Source organism: Rhinopithecus bieti, unplaced genomic scaffold (assembly GCF_001698545.2).
Source record: "Rhinopithecus bieti isolate Rb0 unplaced genomic scaffold, ASM169854v2 scaffold_115, whole genome shotgun sequence".
In the NCBI taxonomy this organism is placed as follows: Eukaryota; Metazoa; Chordata; class Mammalia; order Primates; family Cercopithecidae; genus Rhinopithecus; species Rhinopithecus bieti.
In genome coordinates, this window is record NW_016803181.1 from 1,807,413 (window position 1) to 1,828,251 (window position 20,839).

General features: G+C 42.1%; 1 protein-coding gene across 6 annotated transcripts in view; it reads left to right on the plus strand.

Moving 5' to 3' along the window:
• The window catches only part of RASGRP1 (RAS guanyl releasing protein 1), a 77,924-nt gene that overhangs the window by 37,774 nt on the left and 19,311 nt on the right, over positions 1-20,839 (plus strand). For all 6 annotated transcript variants that reach the window (XM_017868135.1, XM_017868125.1, XM_017868088.1 and 3 more), the window contains 7 exons: positions 1,233-1,338; positions 8,261-8,323; positions 9,205-9,336; positions 11,281-11,434; positions 14,690-14,863; positions 15,917-16,033; positions 19,615-19,890. In XM_017868135.1, coding sequence (XP_017723624.1) covers positions 1,233-1,338; positions 8,261-8,323; positions 9,205-9,336; positions 11,281-11,434; positions 14,690-14,863; positions 15,917-16,033; positions 19,615-19,890 — 1,022 coding nt within the window. The remainder of the gene's footprint in view (positions 1-1,232; positions 1,339-8,260; positions 8,324-9,204; positions 9,337-11,280; positions 11,435-14,689; positions 14,864-15,916; positions 16,034-19,614; positions 19,891-20,839) is intronic.

Genomic DNA, 20,839 nt, shown 5'->3' on the forward strand with positions numbered 1-20,839 from the left:
ACAAAATTCATGTATATTCTTTCATTTGATACTCTTGCCCTGAATAATTGAAGTTCCCAGTCTGGAACAGAATTCAGTTTGTATAAATGAAGACACTATAATGAAGGGACTACTTACAGAGATGAGAGTGGAATTAAGAGATGTACCCAGAAACTATCAACAGTCAGAAGTCATTACCACCCTTGAGGCCAGTGGGTCAAAGGAGATTAATAGTATTAGATCCAACGAGAGCTGGTGCCATGAAGGGAGGACCAGCCAGCGTGATCATTCATTGAAGAGATATGCAGTCACTGTCAGGGGAGTGGTGTCAATGCAGAGAGAGAATGAAAAACAAATATCCTGACTTCCCTCCACTCCCGTGTCTTGCTGGTGCTTCCCAATGGCTAACCCAACTGGAAGCTAGCTGGCAAGTGAGTGGGCTGTCATGGTGAAAGAATCGACCTGGCAATGAATAACCAGCACAGCTCCTAACACTTCATGCCATAAATGTTGAAAAGATTTTGAAAACCACTCCAAGGGGAATCTTTTTACCCAATGCCAGTGTATAAATGCATCTGATTATTTGGTGCCAGCTGGGATTTGGAAAGCCTGGCTAACCGTGTTCTTTAATACAAATCATCATGAGTACTTGTAATCACTGGCAATCTTAAAATGTAATGTTTGCCCATGGTCTTTTATTTCCATCCAGAGGCATATTAACCATAAAACTGTAGAAGCGTATATTTCAGGGCCCCTCACTTGCATTAGCCCCTTCCCAGGCCATGGGAGGACCCTAGAAGTGTATTCATATGGTCATTTGTTTTTGTAAAATTTGTAAAGGTAAGATATTTTAACTGCAATCTATTAAAAACCAACTTTTCTCACTTTGACCTTAGAGAAGTCTCTCCCTGCCCCCACCCCGACCAGTTATATGAACTTTAGGCCCCACAGAACCTGGATCCGCTTCTGCTTTCAGTGAGACTCAAGTGTGCTGATGCAGATTTTATCCCTTTCCTGATTTCACCACTGTGGAGAGGGAAAGGGGTAATTAATGAGCATCACAATGGACATTCTGCAAGGGGAGAATGTAGTGGGAGGATGAGAAAAACAGAGGGGGGCGGTGCTGGGGACAAGGGAAGAAAATCACTGTGCCTGAAGGATTGCACCTGAGTCATGGAGGGTGTGCAGGTGTCTACCAGGTGACTTACTTTCCTTCCAGGGCCTAACGCAGGTGCTGCTGTTTATATTTTCAGATGCGGATGGAAACCTGTGTCGAAGGAACCACCTGTTGCAAGTCGTGCTGACCATGCATCGGATTATCATCTCCTCTGCAGAACTGCTCCGAAAAGTTGTCACCCTATATCCTTTAACGTAGAGGCTGGCAATCCCAAAATGGGATCTGCCCAAAATGTAGCTTGAAATTCGAAGCATGCTTTTATTTTTATTGGTTTAAAATAACCCTGAGTGGCAAATATGTTCATATGTTCTTTCAGGGGTATGGGTGCATGTGTTGGGGGTGTGTTCGCGTAACCTCTGTTGGGTGGGGCAATGTTATTGATACTGATTGCTCTGGGGGGTGGTCAAAGAAATCAATATGCAAGCACAATCTTCAGTCTCTTAATAGTAAAAAATACTGTTTCTGTCGAGTGTCCAAAACAGACATTCATCCTGTGCAGATTGACACAAGTGCAAGCATGACTCAAAGGTACATTTCTTTCTGGCTTTCCTGTCCAATACTTCAGCTTTCTCCACATTCTGAAGAAAGATTCCCAGTGCCACAGCATCTGGAGAATCTGCTCGGGCCTTATTGCTTCAGGCAGGAGGACTGACTGTGCCAAGAAAAACCTGCTGGATTTTAACCTGATGATGGGGTATGAATCAAGCAGGGTGGAGAAGGCTCCTGCTTTCTTCTCGCTGATGACACTGTGAGCAGCAACCCCCACAGAAGAGTTGTAGGCGGAGTGAGACCGTTTAGCACCCGAGGCTCAGGTCCTTGGTACTGTGTCATGACTTGTAGCTGCTCTAACACTTTTCCACTCTCCTAACTCCCCACGTTTCATCTTACAGCACACAGAAAAGACAAAAACCATCAGGACTGAATCCCTTCTCTATGCCTATTCATGAATCTTTACCTCTCATCTCAAAGGAGGTGTTCTTCAGTGGCACACAAAGTCGGGGAGCATTGGGAGAAGTGCACGTAAATAAGAGGTGCAGGTCATAAGTGGGTGCCTCTTCTGCAGAGAATTTTAAACTGTCATGAAACCAACTCAATGTCTACTTTTTATTAACTTCATGTACCAGTGATTATAAACAATATCAGTGATTAAATATTCCTCCCTAAAAACTTGTTTGTTGGCCTAGGGACTAAATTGTACCTGGAGTGGCTGGGCACAGTAAGTCACCTGTAATCGCAGCACTTTGGGAGGCCAAAGCGGGCAGATCACTTGAGGTCAGGAGTTCGAGACCAGCCTGGCCAACATGGTGAAACCCCATCTCTACTAAAAATATGAAAATTAGCCGGGTGTGGTGACACATGCCTGTAATTCCAGCTACTCATGAGGCTGAGGCAGGAGAATCACTTGAACCTGGGAAGTGGAGGTTGCAGTGAGCTGAGATTGCACCACTATACTCCAGCCTAGGCAATGAAGTGAGGCTCTATCTCAAACAACAACAACAACAACAACAACAACAACAACAACAAAACAAAATTGTACCTTGGAGTTCCTGCCCTTAGTGCACTACTGGGTGCCTACACAGTGGGGCAGACCCCCGTCTCCCCTTCCCATGGTCCCTCATACTTCTTATAGAATCTTACTCCACCAGCTATTGCCTCTCCTATACTTTCAAACTCTACCTCTTCAATGGCACCTGCCTCTTAGCCTAAAACACATTCAAGTCTCCTCATCTAAAAATCAGCTCTTAACCCTACCTCCCCTTCATTTCATTGTTAGGGTTAAAAATTTGATGTGAAAGCGTCTTAAAATAGTCTACACTCAGTATCTCCAATCTCTTTAGTCCTCCTCACTTCGTAACTGTGTTAAGTTGGCCCCCAGTATTTGAACTTTCCGCTGATGTCACCAGTAACCTCCTAACTGCAAAGCCCAATGGCTTTTTCTCATCCTTGTTTCCATTGACCCCCAGAAGTATTGGGCATGACTGACAACCCCGTTCTCCTCCCAGCTGTCCCTCCAGGGCTCCTAGAACTACACCCTCCTGGCTTTCCTACCTCTTGGGTTGTGCCTTCTCCAGCTTTTCACCTACAGGCTTCTTTGAGCTCTGCTTACATATAGGTATAATGTCCTAGTTTTCCTTTACTCAGCTTCCTTTCTGTGGGTGATTTCTCACCAGAATTTCTACCACAGTTTCCACCATTCTTCTGTGCTGATGGTGACTTTCAAGTCTGCATTTCTCTAAATTAAACCTTTCCTTTTTTTCTTTTTTTTTTTTTGGAAATTGGTGCGGGGAGAGGGGTCTCACTCTATTGCCTGGTCTGGTCTCAAACTTCTGGCATCAAGTCATCCTCCCACCTCAGCCTCCCAAAGTGCTGGGATTACAGGCATGACCACTGCGCCCAGCCATCTAACCTAAACCATTTTTCTTAGGTTTATACCAGTTTGTCCTGCTAACACTTAAGACAATATATTCATTAGCTCACTGTCCCCACCCACAGCCACTACCTCATTAATTCTCCTTTGACACCGGTACAGCCTTGTTTTGCCTAACTAGGCCACATTCTGAGAAATACATCATTGAGCAACTTTGTCATTGTGTGAACACCATAGGGTGTACTTACACAAACCCAGCTGGCGTAGCCTGCTACAATTCTAGGCTAGATGGTACAGCCTGTTGCTCCTGGGCTACAAACCTGTACAGCAGGTTACTGTACTGCATACTATAGGTGGTTGTAGCATGATGGTAAGTATTTATGTATCTAAACATAGAAAAAGTATAGTAAAAGTATGGCACAAAAGATTAAAAAACGATATGTATGGGGGGCACTTACCATGAATGGAGCCTGCAGGACTGCAAGTTGCTCTGGGTAGTCAGGGGTGAGTGGTAAGTGAATGTGAAGGCCTAGGACATTACTGTACACAACTGTAGATTTTATAAACACTATATACTTAGGCTATACTAAATTGATAAAAAATACTTTTCTTTCTTCAATAATAATCTAGCTTACTGTGAGTTTATAAACTTAATTTTTAAAACTTTGACTCTACACACTACAGATGTGCAAAATATATTCTTTATATTCTATAAGCTTTTTTGTTTTAAAATGTTTAATGTTTATTTACTTTTTAAACTTTGTTGTCAAAATCTAAGACACAAATACAGTAGCCTAGGCCTATATTGGGTCAGGATTATGAAGACATGACGAGGCAACAGGAATTTTTCAGCTTCATTTTAATCTCATGGGACCACTGTCATATATGTGGTCCATCATGGACCAAAATGTTATGCAGCACATGAGTGTATTTTCATGGTCAATTTCAGTTAATAGTGTTAGTATCTATTCTTGCCTAAACCAGTAACATCAGAAGCACTCTTGACTTTTCCCCTGCTTTCATCTCCCACAGTCTGTCACCTGATCCTGGGCCTTTGACTTCAGAAATGACTTATCTGGTCTCTGCTCTCCATTCCTGTGCCATGCCTTAGTTCATGTCTCTGCAGTCCCTCTCCCGGACCACTGTCCCATACCAGTCTTTGTATCTACATGGTCCGCCTCCCCACCTCATGGTAGCTACCCTTGAAATTCTTTCCTACAAAGCACATTGGGCAGGCCATTGCTTCTGAGCCTCTGCAGACTATGGAGTTAATGTCAGCTCCTTAGCTTGCCAGGAAAAGGGCCTCCTCAGTCTGTCCCCAGCGAGTTTTTCCTGCTTCATTCCGTAGCTCTCTGAGAAACCCTTTCCCTTCCTCACTGAACTTCTCAACATACTGGATGTAATAGGGCCTTTTATAATTCCTGTGCCTTCAAAGCCTTTCTACCCTCTTTTTTCTTTAGCAAGCTCTTTCAGTACCCTTCTGGGAAGCTTTTCCTGACTTTTCCAGCCCTTCTCCCCTTTTAAAAATACTTCTAGTGTTTTAAAGTAGTATTCTTGATTGAAAATCTATTTAATTCCTTTGATTTTCGTTTTGTATTGCTTAAGTCAAAGTGTATTTCTCCTGTTTCTGGCCTGGATGTAGTCTGCGCTGAAAAACCCACAGAGTGTGAAGTGTTCTTATTCTGTTAGCGAAATGAATCTGTCTACCTAAACTTCAGTCCGTAAGTTTTGCAATGTAATGGCTATGTACTCTGGTCTTTGTAGATGACCGTTTCAAGTAAACTGCAGAACTTTTGTGTCTAGCTGCTGTGATTTCAATCTGGTTAATAATATAAAAGATGGCAAGGGTACTGAAAAGTTGATTGAATTACAAATTAAGCAAGATACAAATATATTTTTGTATTTTAAAAGTACGTACACTGTAACTTACCTATTTGTGTGTCATCTCCCCCGCTAGACTCTGTTTTTCAAGGACAGGGAGCAAGGCTTATTTGTCTTATATCTAGAACTTAGTTTAGTGGCTATTTCATGGTAGGACACTATAAATGTTGCATTACTATGGGTGCAAACATTGGGATACTTTTTATATTTACAAGAACTTTTACATGTGATAAAAATGTAACCTGGGGTAGGGGAAGGGATTCTGAGAGTATGAAATAATACTGCTGTAATGAAAGCCAGGTTAAACATTGAAGGCAAAATTATTTTCTTTCTTTACGCTTAGTTTCCCTGTTCTCTGACCTGGAAGTAATACAATTTTTAGTTAAATAAGCTCAGATGGTCTCCTGATTTCCGTTGTTAAAAGAAGAGAGGGATAAATTTGAAAACATGCTTTGAATAGTTTAGATGCCTGAAAAGTACAGTCAGAACTGTACTGGCACTTTATAGCCATAGTACTAGCTATGAAGAGAAGAAAAAGGTCTGGGGTCTGAGGGTTCCAGCAAACATTGAAGTTTACCAAGATCAGCAGATGCCTGAGCCTCTTACTGTTCAGCCTGCATGTGCTGGTGTTTGTTTCAGCTCCTGAATGAACTGAGAAAGAGGGTGCCCTGCTCCCGTGGTGGGCAGCCTTTGCCATGGCATAGGGGCTCTAAGGACCTCTGAATGGCATTCTGAATGGTGCCCAGGCTCAGCACTCACATGTAGACTTACTGGATTTACAGCATTGATGCTGCGCCACAGTGTAGCCAACGTGCAGCCAATGTGCACTGTCAGAATACAGTTTTGAAGGAAAGGATGAGGAGCCACTGGGAGAAGGTGAATGACACAGTAAAAGTCACCATGTCAATTGAATGTATCTACTTAGCTTTAAAACAGAAGTGTGGTTTTTCTGCCTTCCCCTTTAAAATGGAAGAATAAAAATTTCAACAAGTAGAACAAATGATAAAAATATAGAATCTGAGAGGTATTTATCTATGTGCCTTATGCCTGAATCTCTCTGCATTGAAGTGATGCATTTTCTTAGTGATGTGGCATAAAGAAACATAAAGCCATCTCATTCTCACTTCTACCTTCCCACCCAAAGAAAGGCAGTCATAAAACTTTCTACTTCATGAAGTCTGCCAGTTCCCTGCGCTTATTTTTATGTCAGTTACCTTTGTTGATATGTAGGGTTTTGTGGGTTTTTGTTTTGGTGCTGTGATCTAAATAAAGGGCAGATTTTATAGGCAGTACATCTATTAAAACGTAATTTTTAAAACTAGAAGTCATTTTATTAAAATTACAAATTTTATAACCATAGTTCTTGTTTAGGGTTTCAAGTTTAGCTTGCAGATCTTACTGTTTCTGTAAGTCTAGCATGTTTCAGCAAGCATTTTTAAGGGACTCTGAAAAATGTTTCATTAATTTCAATAATGTTAATTAAGTATTTCCAATGGTTTTAAACTACAGTTCTGCATTTTATATCTTAGATAATTTTTAAGTGCTTCAGATACCTCCCTGAATTCTAAATAGTCTTTTTATAAACTCTAATAGATTAAATTTATAAACAGTAAAGCTATCATTATTTTAGATGTTCCAAAGCTATGCATAAACTTAATAAGGTTTCAATTTAAAACCACAAGTCTAAAGAACTTAATTATATATTGCAAACTGAAGTTTCAAGGCTATCATTCTAATATGCTTTTAAACATTACAAGCATATATAATTTCAAAATGCACAGATTTCCTTCCTAACCAAAAAGATGAGTACTACGATTTTCATTCTCTTTTACTTTTATTTAACTCTAAATTTTCCAAAGGTTAAAATATGTACACTCACAGAAGGAAGACCAGTCCTGTCCCAGTTAATTAAAATGTTTGCTCGGTTGTTCACTGGATTCCTCTCATGGGCCCAGCTGGAATTCACTGAACCCTATATTGTAGTCATTATGCAGTTTGTAGAAGGAAAACAAGGCATGGCCTTTACCCGCACACAGCCCACACAGCCCGATGCCTCATCTGTTGATGGGAAATGGCAGGACCTGCTCAGACTCATCATGGCATTGGAGTTCTCATTTCTTTCACTCTTAAAATAAATGAATATTTTCTTCCATTTATCTTTAAAGATATGTGAACTTGATGAGATCTTGCTATTCTTTCATATTCTTGGAATGCTCAGAATGAAAAGGATCCTTAAGGTGATCGCCAGTTTCGTTTCAGATTCTTCACACGGTTTGTCCGACTTGCCGTTACAATCTGTGAGGTCCGTCTACTGACATCTTCTAGGTGTATATATTGTAACTTTCATATTACTGTTCTTCATTATCATGACTATCTGAATATGTGTTTCTTCCTCTTCGAATTCACTGCATACATGTGTTTCAGTTAAAAGAAACATTTGAAAAGATAAATGGGGCTGCTGTTCTTTCTTTTTTTCCTGCTTCATTTGTCCTTCATAGGGGCTGCTTTTTGAGCACAGGCAAGGAGTCATTTGCCCCTTCTTCACTTCTTATAAGTTACCTGTCCTGGGACCTCTTTACACGATTAATTTCTCAGTTCTGCGGTGCTGCTGCCTCCTTCTGTAAGCCAGGTTGACATGGGCTGGAAAATTACCATAATCGCCTTTCTAGGCGATAATATGCATACAGCTGGACACATCAAGTTGGTTTTTATCCTTTGGCCAGAAAGATAAAGCATCACATTTTCATTTTTTAGAAAAAATATTTTGGGAGGTAGTTTCAGCAAATACTTCCAAAGATGAAAAGTTATTTGATGTCTGTAACAGCGGCCTCCATTTCCCTTAACCACAGCCCTACCTATAAGGATGCTTTGGCAAAGAATTCACCAGGACTTTGCTTGAAGATCTGCTATTTTGTAAGGTAATATTTTTTATGTATTTCAAGATTTTGTGGAGCAAGGTGAAATGAAAGGTGAAGCAAGGGACTTTCTCTGCCTTTCCTGACTCTATAGAACACCTTTGGACAGACAGAAAAGAGTAGTCCTTCATAACAGTGAATTTTCTCTGATGTACCTGAGCTTAATTATTTTATACCAACCTTTTTTCAGTCTTTGGTATCAAATGACATAAAGGAGGGAACAGAGAAATAATTAAAGGTCTGTCATTTTCTTTACTTTTATTCTTAATTATACAAGTAATATAGCTTACTATAGAACGTTTTTTAAAATGTAGAAAAGAATGTAACTATAATAATGATCACTCATATCCAGTTACCTATTTTGGTATATTTCCTTTGTCTTGTTTTCATGCCAGTTTTTTGAGATGAAAATAAATATGCGGCTTTATATCCTCTAGTTTTCACTTAACTTTATAGCATGAGAATCTTCTCTAGTCATTAAAGATTTTTTGTAAACATTCTTTTTAATAGCCATGTAATATTCGAATATGATAAAGCATAACCTATGAATAGATTGCCTCATTTGGGACATTTGGTTTATCTATAATTCTGTCCTTTGTAATCATCTCTGACCCACAAGATTGTGCCTGAATCTTTGTCATGGCTCCTTTGATTGTGATATGCCTTACCCTACCACAGCATTTGTGTGGAGGGACAGAAGGTTTTCAATGGATAGGTTTCTTCCTTCCCTGCTCCCACCCCAGCTCCTTCAGTATACTAGTAGATGAATCAGACTTTGCCTTTTTCCGAGTTCTCTTTGTGGCAGTAGATTCCTTTGTGAACCCAACACATTGTAAGCCCTAGGTATCAGTTTTGGATTGTGTTTTTTAACCCCCTTCTTGTAGGTATTGGATAACAGAATTCTGGGTCATGTTTAAAATGGATGCCAGCTTGACAGACACTATGGAGGAGTTTCAGGAACTGGTGAAAGCTAAGGGTGAGGAGTTACACTGCCGCCTGATTGACACAACTCAAATGTGAGTGTCAGGGTCTTGACTCATCTTTCGAAACCACCTCCTTCCTGGAATATAATCCCATTTGCTTGCTAGGCTTCTGACCCCCAGCGGTGACTGCTGCTCTCTTTCACCACTCTGAGAAGCCCCTCACGTAGGCAGGTTCAAACTGCCTCACCAAAGTGAAGGCTTGGCATTTAACAGAAAAGCAGAGAAGCTGCACGGTGATAAAGCACTAGGTGACTTACATCCAAGAGCAGAAAAAGTAAGTCCCAGTCAAAATGAAATCAGGTAGCAAGATATTGACTAAAATTAATCCAGATCATGAGAAACTGAAAGTGCAAATGACTGAACTCACACTTAATGCCAGGAGGCACCCCTGAACTTATAAATAGGGACAGGACTGCTAAAAAAACGCATTCAGGAGAGGGCTTATAACATATATGGATGTCTATGAAAGACACTTCAGACTTCCAGAGCCGGATGGGATCCCAGGAATGTTTTAAATTATTCCTTGGAATTCTTATTTATAAGACTGACCCGTTCTGGGAAAATGAGTGCCTTTCCTAATTAGGGGGAGGGGAATGTATGCACTGTATGCCAAGGTTTTCACAGTGAGGCTGCTTTATTTTGAAATCGTACAAATCCCTAAGACATAGACTTCTAGAACTGATAATATATTCTAGAGATCATTTTCATCCAACATCCTGATTTTTCTGACTGGGAAATTGAGGCTCAGCAAGAATGTGACTCCTCCGGGGTCCAGCTAGTTAAGCTAGTGACAGAGCAGCAGCTAGCCTCTGAGGCCCTGTCCGTGATGCACTATAGCCACGTAGAAATGATTTCAAGATTACATTTCAGAGCCCCCAAATAAGTCCGTTTATCAGTTTGGATTCTCTGTACTTCTCTGCTTAAAATTACACAACTTGAAAGATAAGAGATTATTCAATAGTTTCTTCATTTTAAATATGAAATTAGAGCCCAGGGCAATTCTCAACCCCAGGTCTCCCTGTCCCAATATTTCCTAGCTGACTTTTCTTGACCAAAATTTTCCACAGTATATTCTGTAGGAATTATTAGTCTGTGGGATATTACTTGGCCAGATATAATTGAGGAATAATGAGTTATGAAGTTTCCTTTTGCAGTGCTTTTCAGCGTGTGTAATATGCTCACTGGCCAAAGAGGCTACAAAATTTATAGCACTTCCCAAGCTCATTGACTACAGAGCCCTTTTATCAAGAGATAAGGTTCCCAGGAATCCCAGTTTGGAAAAGACAGGCAACCCGCTGTCTTTCAAAATGGGGCCACTTCCCTTTGCTTGTTTAGTGAAGGAAATTGAATAAGAAATGCACGGGTTGATTACAAGAAAATAATGGGGGCAGGGAGCACTCTAGGGTCAGCTAGGCTTCCTTGATCATTTCAGTAGCTGAGGACATTTGAGGAGAATGACACAACTCTGCCAAGAGTGACCACATGTTTCTACACGTGATTCCCTCCCTTTATGACATCTTCTCGCTGTGGTTCTTTGAGCTCTTCCTGGCATGAAAACTGTCTCACTACCTTGGGATTTCCAACCAGATAGAGAGTCCCTATCTTCACATGAGATTGAAGGAACACACAAGTGGAATGGAGGGAGCACACATACCACAGGATACACAAAGGGGCCAGGACCAAAGGCAAGGAAACTGACCGATACCTGAGACTCTTTCCTTCCCACTGTCTTAAAGTAAACTCATTTATCCTGTACCCAACTGCACATTTAAAAGGCTCACTGAAAACCAGCAAGACCTCTTGGTTGCTGCCATGGAAAAAAACTGATTTGGAGAAACCCTGTGAATGCACTGTTTTGGCCAAGGAAAGGTAGCTAATGGTGTTTTGTATATTCTTGTGAAAATGTTAACGGATTTACTTGCAAAAGCGATTTATTCCTTTTCCCTGTCTTCTCCCTTTCACATTTACCCACAAAAGCAATGCCCGTGACTGGTCCAGGAAACTTACTCAAAGGATAAAATCAAATACCAGCAAGAAACGGAAAGTCTCCCTGCTCTTTGACCATCTGGAACCAGAAGAGCTATCCGAGCACCTCACCTACCTTGAGTTCAAGTCCTTCCGAAGGATATCAGTATGTACCCAGGGGGCAGGAGAAAAATCTTCCCTGGGATATTTCTGAAAATAAAATGAGAATTCAACAGCCCATCCACTTCATAACCTTAGAGGCCCCCTCAGTAGTGGCAGGCTTTCCTGCCAGACATCATAGAGTCTGGAAAAATCAGTACCATCTGAATTCCTTTGGTTGTGACTCCTGTGCTTCTCCCATCTCCCTTCTTCCATGCCCCCACCCATACCATCCCACCACTCACTCAAGTTACCATACTGTGGGCACACATCACACATACACATACACACACACACACACACTCTCTCTCTCTCTCTCTCTCCCTCTGCCCCTCCCCCCTCCCCTCCCTTCATACCCCTGATAATCATTAGGCTTCAATAACTCTTTTTTTAATCTTCCTCAAAAAAAGAGGGGGAGGGCAGAGGGGCGGGGAAAGGATATGTCCTCTCAGAGTTTGAATTCATTCTGGGGTAAGCTTTGAATGGCTCTGGGAAATCCCAAAATAGATTCTACTGGCCTAGCTCAGAACATACCTAAATCCTTGAAGTGGTGCTGGCCCAGAAGTCACTGTGATTCTAGAAGCTAAGCTGTGCTGACTCCTAACCTTTCGACTGGGGCAACTAGGCAGAGTCAAAGGAAGAGAGATTTCAGTTGATCATCAGGAACAGAAAGAGTACACAGGTGCATCCTGTCCTCACTGCAATCCTTGAAACTCCATATGTGATCCCAAAGAACACTAGTTCTATATAAGAGAACTTGTCAACGTGTCAGATGCCAACAGACCCTCACTGGCCAATATGCTTTCCTGAGAAACGAAACCCTTATTCCACTTAGCCCCTAACCCTACCAACAGATACAGTCTTCACCTTCGTGCTAAAAATAGAGACCACCTAGTTGCTGGGTCCATTTATTAAAATGGCTGGTATTCTGGTGAGCGAATGGAGGCCCAGAGGGCTGCCTTAAACAAGGTCGACACAGCTGATGACAGTCAGAGCTGAGGCTAGGACTACATGCCTCTCTCGGTCGGTCACCACTAATTTATTGAGCTCAGTTGTGTCTGGAAGGAGACCTGCAAACCAGGTTACAAAGGATAGTTTACATTTTCATTCATAATGTTGACATCCCTTCTGTTTTCACACAGCTGTTTGGCCAGTCAGTCAGGAAGCTCCCAGCTTCCATTTGGAAATAACTTCTCCAAGCATTAACTCTCCATTCTCTGCACCCCTCAGTACCCCAGACCCAAATTGAGAGGCTCTGCCTGGGGAGTTCCCATTTGGCAGTGCCTCCCCTGTCGGGGGAAGGGGGGAAGGACAGCAGTCAGAGCTGAGAGCAACTGAAAAAAGCCATGTATCACACAGGAAATCTGAGCTCTGCAGGGGTCAAACTGGCAGGCTGCTTGGTCAGGCCTGCAGGATGTCTGCTTGATGCCAGTGCTCACATCAGTGGAGGCAGAAGTGAAAAATCAGTGCAGAACAAGGAATCCCAGCCAGGGTCCCCAGGGGTTCAGCAGTGTTCTATTTGCAAGTAAAAACATCAGTTTCAACCTTCATTTCTTTTGACTGGCATGGTCCCTTCAAAGAAGACTATTTCAGGGCATTTTGGTTTTTCCTGTACAGTGCTGAACAATTTTACCAAACACAAGTTTTCTCTCCAACATGAGGTTGGAGGGAAATTTATCTCTGCTGTGAACGGAAAGGCATTTGATATCTTCTGTTTATTATAAAACTTCAGGGGTAGTGAGGATGTTACTGGGATAATTCTTTTTTTTAAAAAAAAGTGGATTTAATGTTACATTTATAGTGGGAGGGGTATATTAAATGTATCCACTGGAATATGTTAATTGAATGAATATTTTCAAAATATATGTATTCAATAAGTTGTAGCTACTTTCTTTTAGAACCAGTAAGATGTTTGCTTTATATATCTTAAGGAGCGATTTTGGTCCTACTCATAGGCTTTCCACCCATCAGCAGCTATAGCACAGTAAAATGGGACTCAGTTAATTTGCAACTATTTTATTTGGGTTGTGACTTCTTCTCATCTATATATTTACTACTTAGGCAGAACTAAGGTGTACTGTAGTAACAACCCCCCCCCCCACCTCCTGCACAATCTCAATGGCTTAACTAAGCAAAAGTTTATTTTTCAGTCACACTGCATGTCTAACATGGGTCAGCAGAGGCTGATCAGAGTTCCCCAGGAACCCAGATGATGGAGGCTTCATCTTGCCAGAAATTTCCAAGATCTCTGCAGCAGTGGGAAGGCAACAAGGCAGACCATTCACTAGCTCTTACATCTTTCCCTCCAAAGTTACATCGCTTCCACTCAACGTTCTGCTGGCTGAACTATGTCATATGGTCACACCTTCTTTCAAAGGGAAGAGTTGGAAGTAATTGGGGAAAAGCACCAAAGACTTCCATAGGAATGTTGAAGAAGAACAAAACAGACTGTGCCTCCCTCTTGGTTATACAATTTGAGCAGAGGGATTCTTTGTGACAGGGACACAGTAGCTACAAACATCATTTAGACTAGACCTTCAGGGACATTTCCAGTTTTACACATGCTGTTTCATTGTCAACCATAGTCAATGCTATTGTCAAGCTGGGAAACCATGGTCAGCGAACATATAGCTAACCACGTTTTATGTACTCCATTTGCCTCTGTTCAGGTTGGTGAGAAGGAAATACAAACAGGCTTGTATTAGCGTGAGGTTCATAACTACTCCACTAGCGCAACCTTACATATATGTAGCACTTTAAAAAGTTAAAGCTTTCACACATTATCTTCTTTGATCTTCATAACAATTCTATGTCCTAGATAGGGCAGATTTTATGATCACATTTTTAAGGTAAGAAAACAGCTGAAGATTTGTTTTTGTCAGGGGAACTACCTTTTATTCCCTTAACCTTTGCAGCAATACTGATCTTTATTCTGTACTGTATTCTTTAGAATTTAGAACAGTTAGTAACAATATCTACTGAAAGACAGTATTTGGATTAACTAATGTGTCTACACATCCACTTATTCCTAATAACTTTCGATGAAGAGAGATCACGCTGTGGGTAGAATAAGAAAGATTTTCCTCCCATCATGCTTGTTGGCAGGTGGCCAAGATGCAGTAGAAAAGGGCCAGGAGCTCCTCTGTTCCATGGCAGTTCCCAGCCATCAACTGAGCAGACCTGACTTGTCCCTTAAATCTTCTGGAATACCGGAGTACAGTACTGATAGTTTTTTTTTTTTTTTTTTTCCCTTTTCCTGCAGTTCTCTGATTATCAGAATTACCTTGTAAATAGCTGTGTGAAGGAAAACCCCACCATGGAGAGATCTATTGCTCTGTGCAACGGTATCTCCCAGTGGGTACAACTGATGGTTCTCAGCCGCCCCACCCCGCAGCTCCGAGCAGAAGTCTTCATCAAGTTCATCCAGGTGGCTCAGGTGAATAACTGGTTTGATACTTTTGGCTTGGGCTATGAGGTACACCTTCTATCCCTTTTCCTCCAGCTTAGCCTGTTAGAGCTGTTTATTTCCCTCCTGAACCATGGTGGGGGGTGGGGAGGATTGTGTGCCTTCAACCCGATCTAGATACGGTGATTTGTCTATTCTTCCATACAAGGACAGTGTGGAGGGGAGGGGGCCATACAGGCCATATCAGGGGTCAGGATCCAGTTTTGGATCTGTTTAGATCTTTAACATTTTTCGAAAGATGCTTACCAGCCTACATTATTTTCCCGAGTCTGGCCCACATGGCAAAGGAAAGGGCAGTTCTAAGATTTACTGGAGCTGGACCAGCCTGAATTGTCTTAGGTCTTTGAGCCCATGCCGTGCTGAATGGCTGCATTTAATGTTTGAGGGGCATTTTATAAGAGGAAAACAGGTACTATGAACCCATATTTGAAGTTCCTGAGATTCTAGCTTCTCTGTCCCAGTTACTGTCCTACATAGGCACTGGCATTGCATGGGAAAATAAGGCAAAGTCCTTACCCTCAAAAATAAAAGTCTGGTAAATTTGAAATAAATAAAAGATTATACTTAATAATATCTTTCTTCAACTCTGGATGGTCTAGATCAGTGTTTCTCGAAGTCAACAGCCCTGATCTTGGATCACCTGCTCTGATATTAACTAAAGGTATATTAAAAGTACAGATCTCCAAGCCTAACCCCAGATCCAGGTAATCAGAATGTCTGGGTTTGATCCAGAAACCATTGTGTTAAACCAATACTTTAGGTGATTCTAAGAAAGCACTGATCTAGAAGGTGGTCCACAGATCAGCTACAACAAAAGGAGAGAGATGTAACACCTCCCAGATTTGGAATCCACCAGTCCGAATTAAGCAGAAGGGGAGACATGGACAGGGAATTGCAATGCTTCATAACTAGTCTTCAACCAGTGTAAGGGAGACTCATGGCACAGAGACAAGAGGTAGCCTCTAAGCTCCCCATGTAACTGACATGTACAGTGACTGCTGTCATCTGTCTTCTGTGTCACAGAAGCTCCACCAACTACAGAACTTCAATACACTGATGGCTGTGATAGGTGGGCTGTGTCACAGCTCAATCTCGAGGCTCAAGGAGACAAGTTCGCATGTCCCACATGAAATCAATAAGGTCAGTGCTACTGTCTTCTCTGGGACCCTTAGCAGCATTCTCAGGACGTGTGCCAACATTTTCTCCTTGGGGGGACAGCCCAGAGAGCATTTCCAAACCACACCATCCCTTGTCAACCGGGCTAAGCGGCAGGGAGTCAAACCTTAAGGAAATCCAAAGGATGGAGAAGTCACATTTTTTAGAGTAACTGTGATTTTGTCTGGCCTCACAGTGTCACTGCAAACGTTCCTGCTGGACCAGATGAAACAATGCGTGCCTCTTCCCATGTGCACAGGCCACTGAATATTCAGTTACCATCTTTGACAGGTTCCCTAGCTGCAGCTCTTTGCTCTAAAATGTGTTCTCAAAGAGAATTGTGGTTCGGTTGACCATAGGTCAGTTCGCACATTGAGTGTAGTTATATAGTGATATGTTAAAAACCTAGCTATCCAGAACCCTTAGAGAATGACATTCTGGATAGTTGAATTTTACCAGATAATTGGATATGAGTTCTTCAGATACCATTTTGTAATATGTAATGTTTTATTAATGAATATTTTTCTTAAATGTCCTGTGCATTTTCCTACATTATTAGATTTTACAGAATATACTTTAATCTTTTATGACATAGGGCTGTTTTGCTTGTTTCTCTTTTTTACAGAAACAGGGTCTTGCTCTGTCACCCAGGCTGGAGCATAGGCTGGCATGATCATAGCTCACTGCAATCTCAAACTCCTAGGCTCAAGCGATCCTCCCACCTCAGCCTAGCAAGCAGCTAGGACTATACGTGTGCACCATTATGCCCAGCTATTTTTAAAAATTTTTGTAGAGATAAGGTCTCCCTATGTTGCCCAGGCTCGTCTCCAAGTCTTGGCCTCAAGCGATCCTCCCATCTCAGCCTCCTAAAGTATTGGGATTACAGGCATGAGCCACTGAGCCCAGCTGGAGCTGCTGTTATAAAATATAAACCACTGTGATATACTGAGGATATAAATGTATGGCATGGGTTAGATAATGTCTGCTCTTTGAGCACTTTCATCTCATGTAAGAGGACCTTACTGTACTCAAGCCCCGATCTTTCCAAACAGGCATGAAGAGGAACTCTCTTTTTAGGGAGAGATACCGGAGCTCACTGCCCTATCTGTTTTTCCCAGGTGTTCAGCTCCCTTTTGGGGAGTCTTTTATCTGTTATCACAGTGCTGGGCCTCTGGGGAGGCCCCCCATTTCCCAGTGGTCTGATCAAAAGGGCATCATCTTTAGTCACTTCTTCATTCCTTAACAGTTCTGCTGAAACCAGGCGCAGCAGTTGAAAAGATTGCCCGCGTCTCAGGTGACAGAGAAACAGTCACAGAGACTAAGAAGCCTTCGAGTCGGTTTAGCTTACAAGAGAGCGCTTGCTGCTCTTCCGCTTGGCGTCCCCCAGAGCAGTGCTTCCTGTAGTAGCTACTTGACCCTCAGGGTGGTCTGCATAGTGAATTAGTAAGTCCAGGGTTGAAGCAAAAGTCCCCAAGTTGTTGATTTCACCTTCGGAGGGGAATAAAAATATCTCTTATCATTTTTGCTGTTACACTCTTGTCGTGGGAGTCCCTTCCATGCCTAGGGCTCACCTGCACCATTGGTAGAGGTTTATGAGGAAGCTCTCTTGCCATCTCCCAGTGATTTGAAGGGGTCTGACTCCAAGAACTCCAAGCTCTTCACTGTGGAGAAATGGTATTTTGTAGGCCACAATTTTATTAAGTTTGGGCACTGTGTCTAAAAGGGTTACAGTAGTCCCCCCTTATCTGAGGTTTTGTCTTCCGTAGTTTCAGTTATCTGAGGTCAACTGCAGTCCAAAAAAAATTTAATGGAAAATCCCAGAAATAAACAATTCGTAAGTTTTATTTTATTGATTGATTGACTGATTGATTGAGACAGTCTCATTCTGTTGCCCAGGCTGGAGTGCAGTGGTGCAGTCTCGGCTCACTGCAATCTCCACCTCCCAAGTTCAGGCAATCCTCCTGCCTCAGCCTCCCAAGTAGCTAGGACTACAGGTGTGCGCCACCACGCCCTGCTAATTTTGTGTTTTTAGTAGAGACGGAGTTTCACCATGTTAGCCAGGCTGGTCTTGAAATTCGGACCTCAGGTGATCCGTCTACCTCGGTCTCCCAAAGTGCTGGGATTACGGGCATGAACCACCACGCCTGGCCAATTCATAAGTTTAAAAATGCATGCTGTGCTGAGTAGCATGATGAAATCTTAAGCCATCCCACTCCATCCTTTCTGTGACTCCTTCGTATCAGTCACTAAGTAGCCATCTCGGTCATCAGATTGACTGTCATGGTATTGCAGCGCTTGTGTTCAAGTAACTCCCACTTTATTTAATAATGGCCCCACAGCGCAAGAGTAATGATGTTGGCAATTTGGATATACCAGAGAGCAGCCCCAAAGTGTTTCCTCTAAGTTCTTTACTTAATAAGAAAAAAAATTGCTGAGGTTGCTAAGATCTAAGAAAGAAGGAATTGCATCCATGAAATTGTGAAAAAGGAAAGAAGTTCATTCTAGTTTCTCTTTTGCACTTCAAACTGCAAAAGTTATGGCCACAGTGCATGATGGGAATGGCATTACATTTGTGGGTGGAAAACATGAACAGAAATGTGTTCCACTTGACAGCAATCGGGTTTGCTACTATGCACTGTTTCAGGCATCAATTAGGCATCTTGGACTGTATCCCCCTAAGGATAAGAGAGGACTCCTTATGTTGTATGATAACATGATTGGCAGACAGTCACTTCATGTCTTTGCTTCTGAGAAAGCTGGTTATCACTCGTGGGGAATGGATTCTGTGAACTGCTTGCTGACTTGAATGACATGTGATTGAAAAGAAAACCAGATCTGGCTGCTCCCTTTCTGTGCTGGTGAGCATCCGTTCCCACTTCCAGGGTTGAAGCAGGGTGTAACCTCTAGTGTCCTCTCTCCTGTCCTTTGCTCGGAATGGATCTGGTCTATTCAGTTTTTTAGTTCAAGGTTTTAGTCTGTGAATGGAATGTCACTTGCTTTCTAGTCACAGGCCCATTCTGAGAATCCTGAAAGGCCCACCGAGCACCTCATAGAGAATAACACACAATAGACTACTGAAGCTCCACTCTTAAAACACATGCTCTTCCCCATGCCAGCGACATTTCCTGACATCACATTTCAACTGTTAATCAATGCAGTGTCTCTGGAAGCATTAAGACACCAAGGAAAGGAATCACATGGCTTGGGGACAGGAGTTGGAGGGATAGTGTTCACTACATATTCTTGCACCTTTTAAATTTTTGTATCAGGTCCTTATTTTTGAGAAGACATTTTAAAATAAAAGTGATAAAACCCCCATTTATAATGTTTAAGTAATATAATAGATTCAATCATATCTTGTGTTTGTAAATATATTCTGTGATATTTGACATAGCTGAGGTTTTAATTGGGGAGTCATAATCTGTACCGTTTACATGAATTACCCCCTGCTCAACAAATTCTGGATGGGATGAGATCACCGCAGGTGATGCAAATATGCAAGGTGGTCATTACAGACAATACACACTACCTAGCGGGTACTGTGATTGGTCTGTTCTGCTTTGTAGGTTCTCGGTGAGATGACTGAGCTGCTGTCCTCCTCCAGAAACTATGACAATTATCGGCGAGCCTATGGAGAGTGCACTGACTTCAAGATCCCCATTCTGGGTGTGCATCTCAAGGACCTCATCTCCCTGTATGAAGCCATGCCTGACTACCTGGAGGACGGGAAAGTGAATGTCCACAAGCTACTGGCCCTGTATAATCATATCAGTGAATTGGTCCAGCTGCAAGAGGTGGCCCCACCCTTGGAGGCCAACAAGGACTTGGTACACTTGCTGACGGTGAGGTTCACACAGGAGAACAATTACTAAGCACCTTCTCCGTGCCAGGTGTCATTCTATACACCTTACCAAATATTAGCTATTAATCCTCACTCTATGAAGCAGATACTATTATTCTCTCCAACATATAGATAGGGCTACTAAGGCACAAAGATATACCTTGCCAGAAGACCACACATTATTAAGTAGCAGAGGCTTGATTCAGACCCAGGTGGTGGGACTCTAGAGGCTATGCCCTTCAGACTTCTAGGATTGTTTCACTACCCCTACAAAAGCAGTCCTAAGCTCTCTGGGAGGAGCTGATGGCAAATTAGGACACAAGTCTTCGTAAAAGATGAAGAGAATGAATGTGCTCTCATAAAAAGGGCAGGCAGTAAGTGAAAAAACAAAAAACACCCAGAGTTATTATTTGGTTCCTGGCTTAGATCTTTGCTTTTGGAGATATTCAAGTGAAGGGTAGATGAACACTTGTCAGTGGTGTGGGAGACCAGGATTTGCATCTTGAGTATGGGGTGAGATCAGATGAACTCCCTTCCAGACCTGCAGTTCTGTAGGTCACCAGCTGTGTGACTATGGACATATAACCCTCTAAGATGCCTCTCCTCAGAGGGATTAGTCTCTGGGATGACTTCTAACTTCTCTTCCAGTTCTAGTTATACAGTTTTTAACCTGCTGTTTTTGGGGAGTAGAATAATGATCATAACCTCTTTCTGCCTCACAGCAGCATTGCTATAGAACCCTGGGCTTCACACCAGCTGGCGTGTGATCCTAGCCTTCACTTATTAGCCAGGGGACCTTGGCAAGTCTGTGCCTCAGACATCACTTGTAAAAACATGCACTGAATCTTAACATTCTTTGGATTATAAATCTTGTGATGAAAGCTGTGAACCCTCTTCCCAGAAAAATGTACATAAGCCATATATATATTTATATATCATATATTTATATA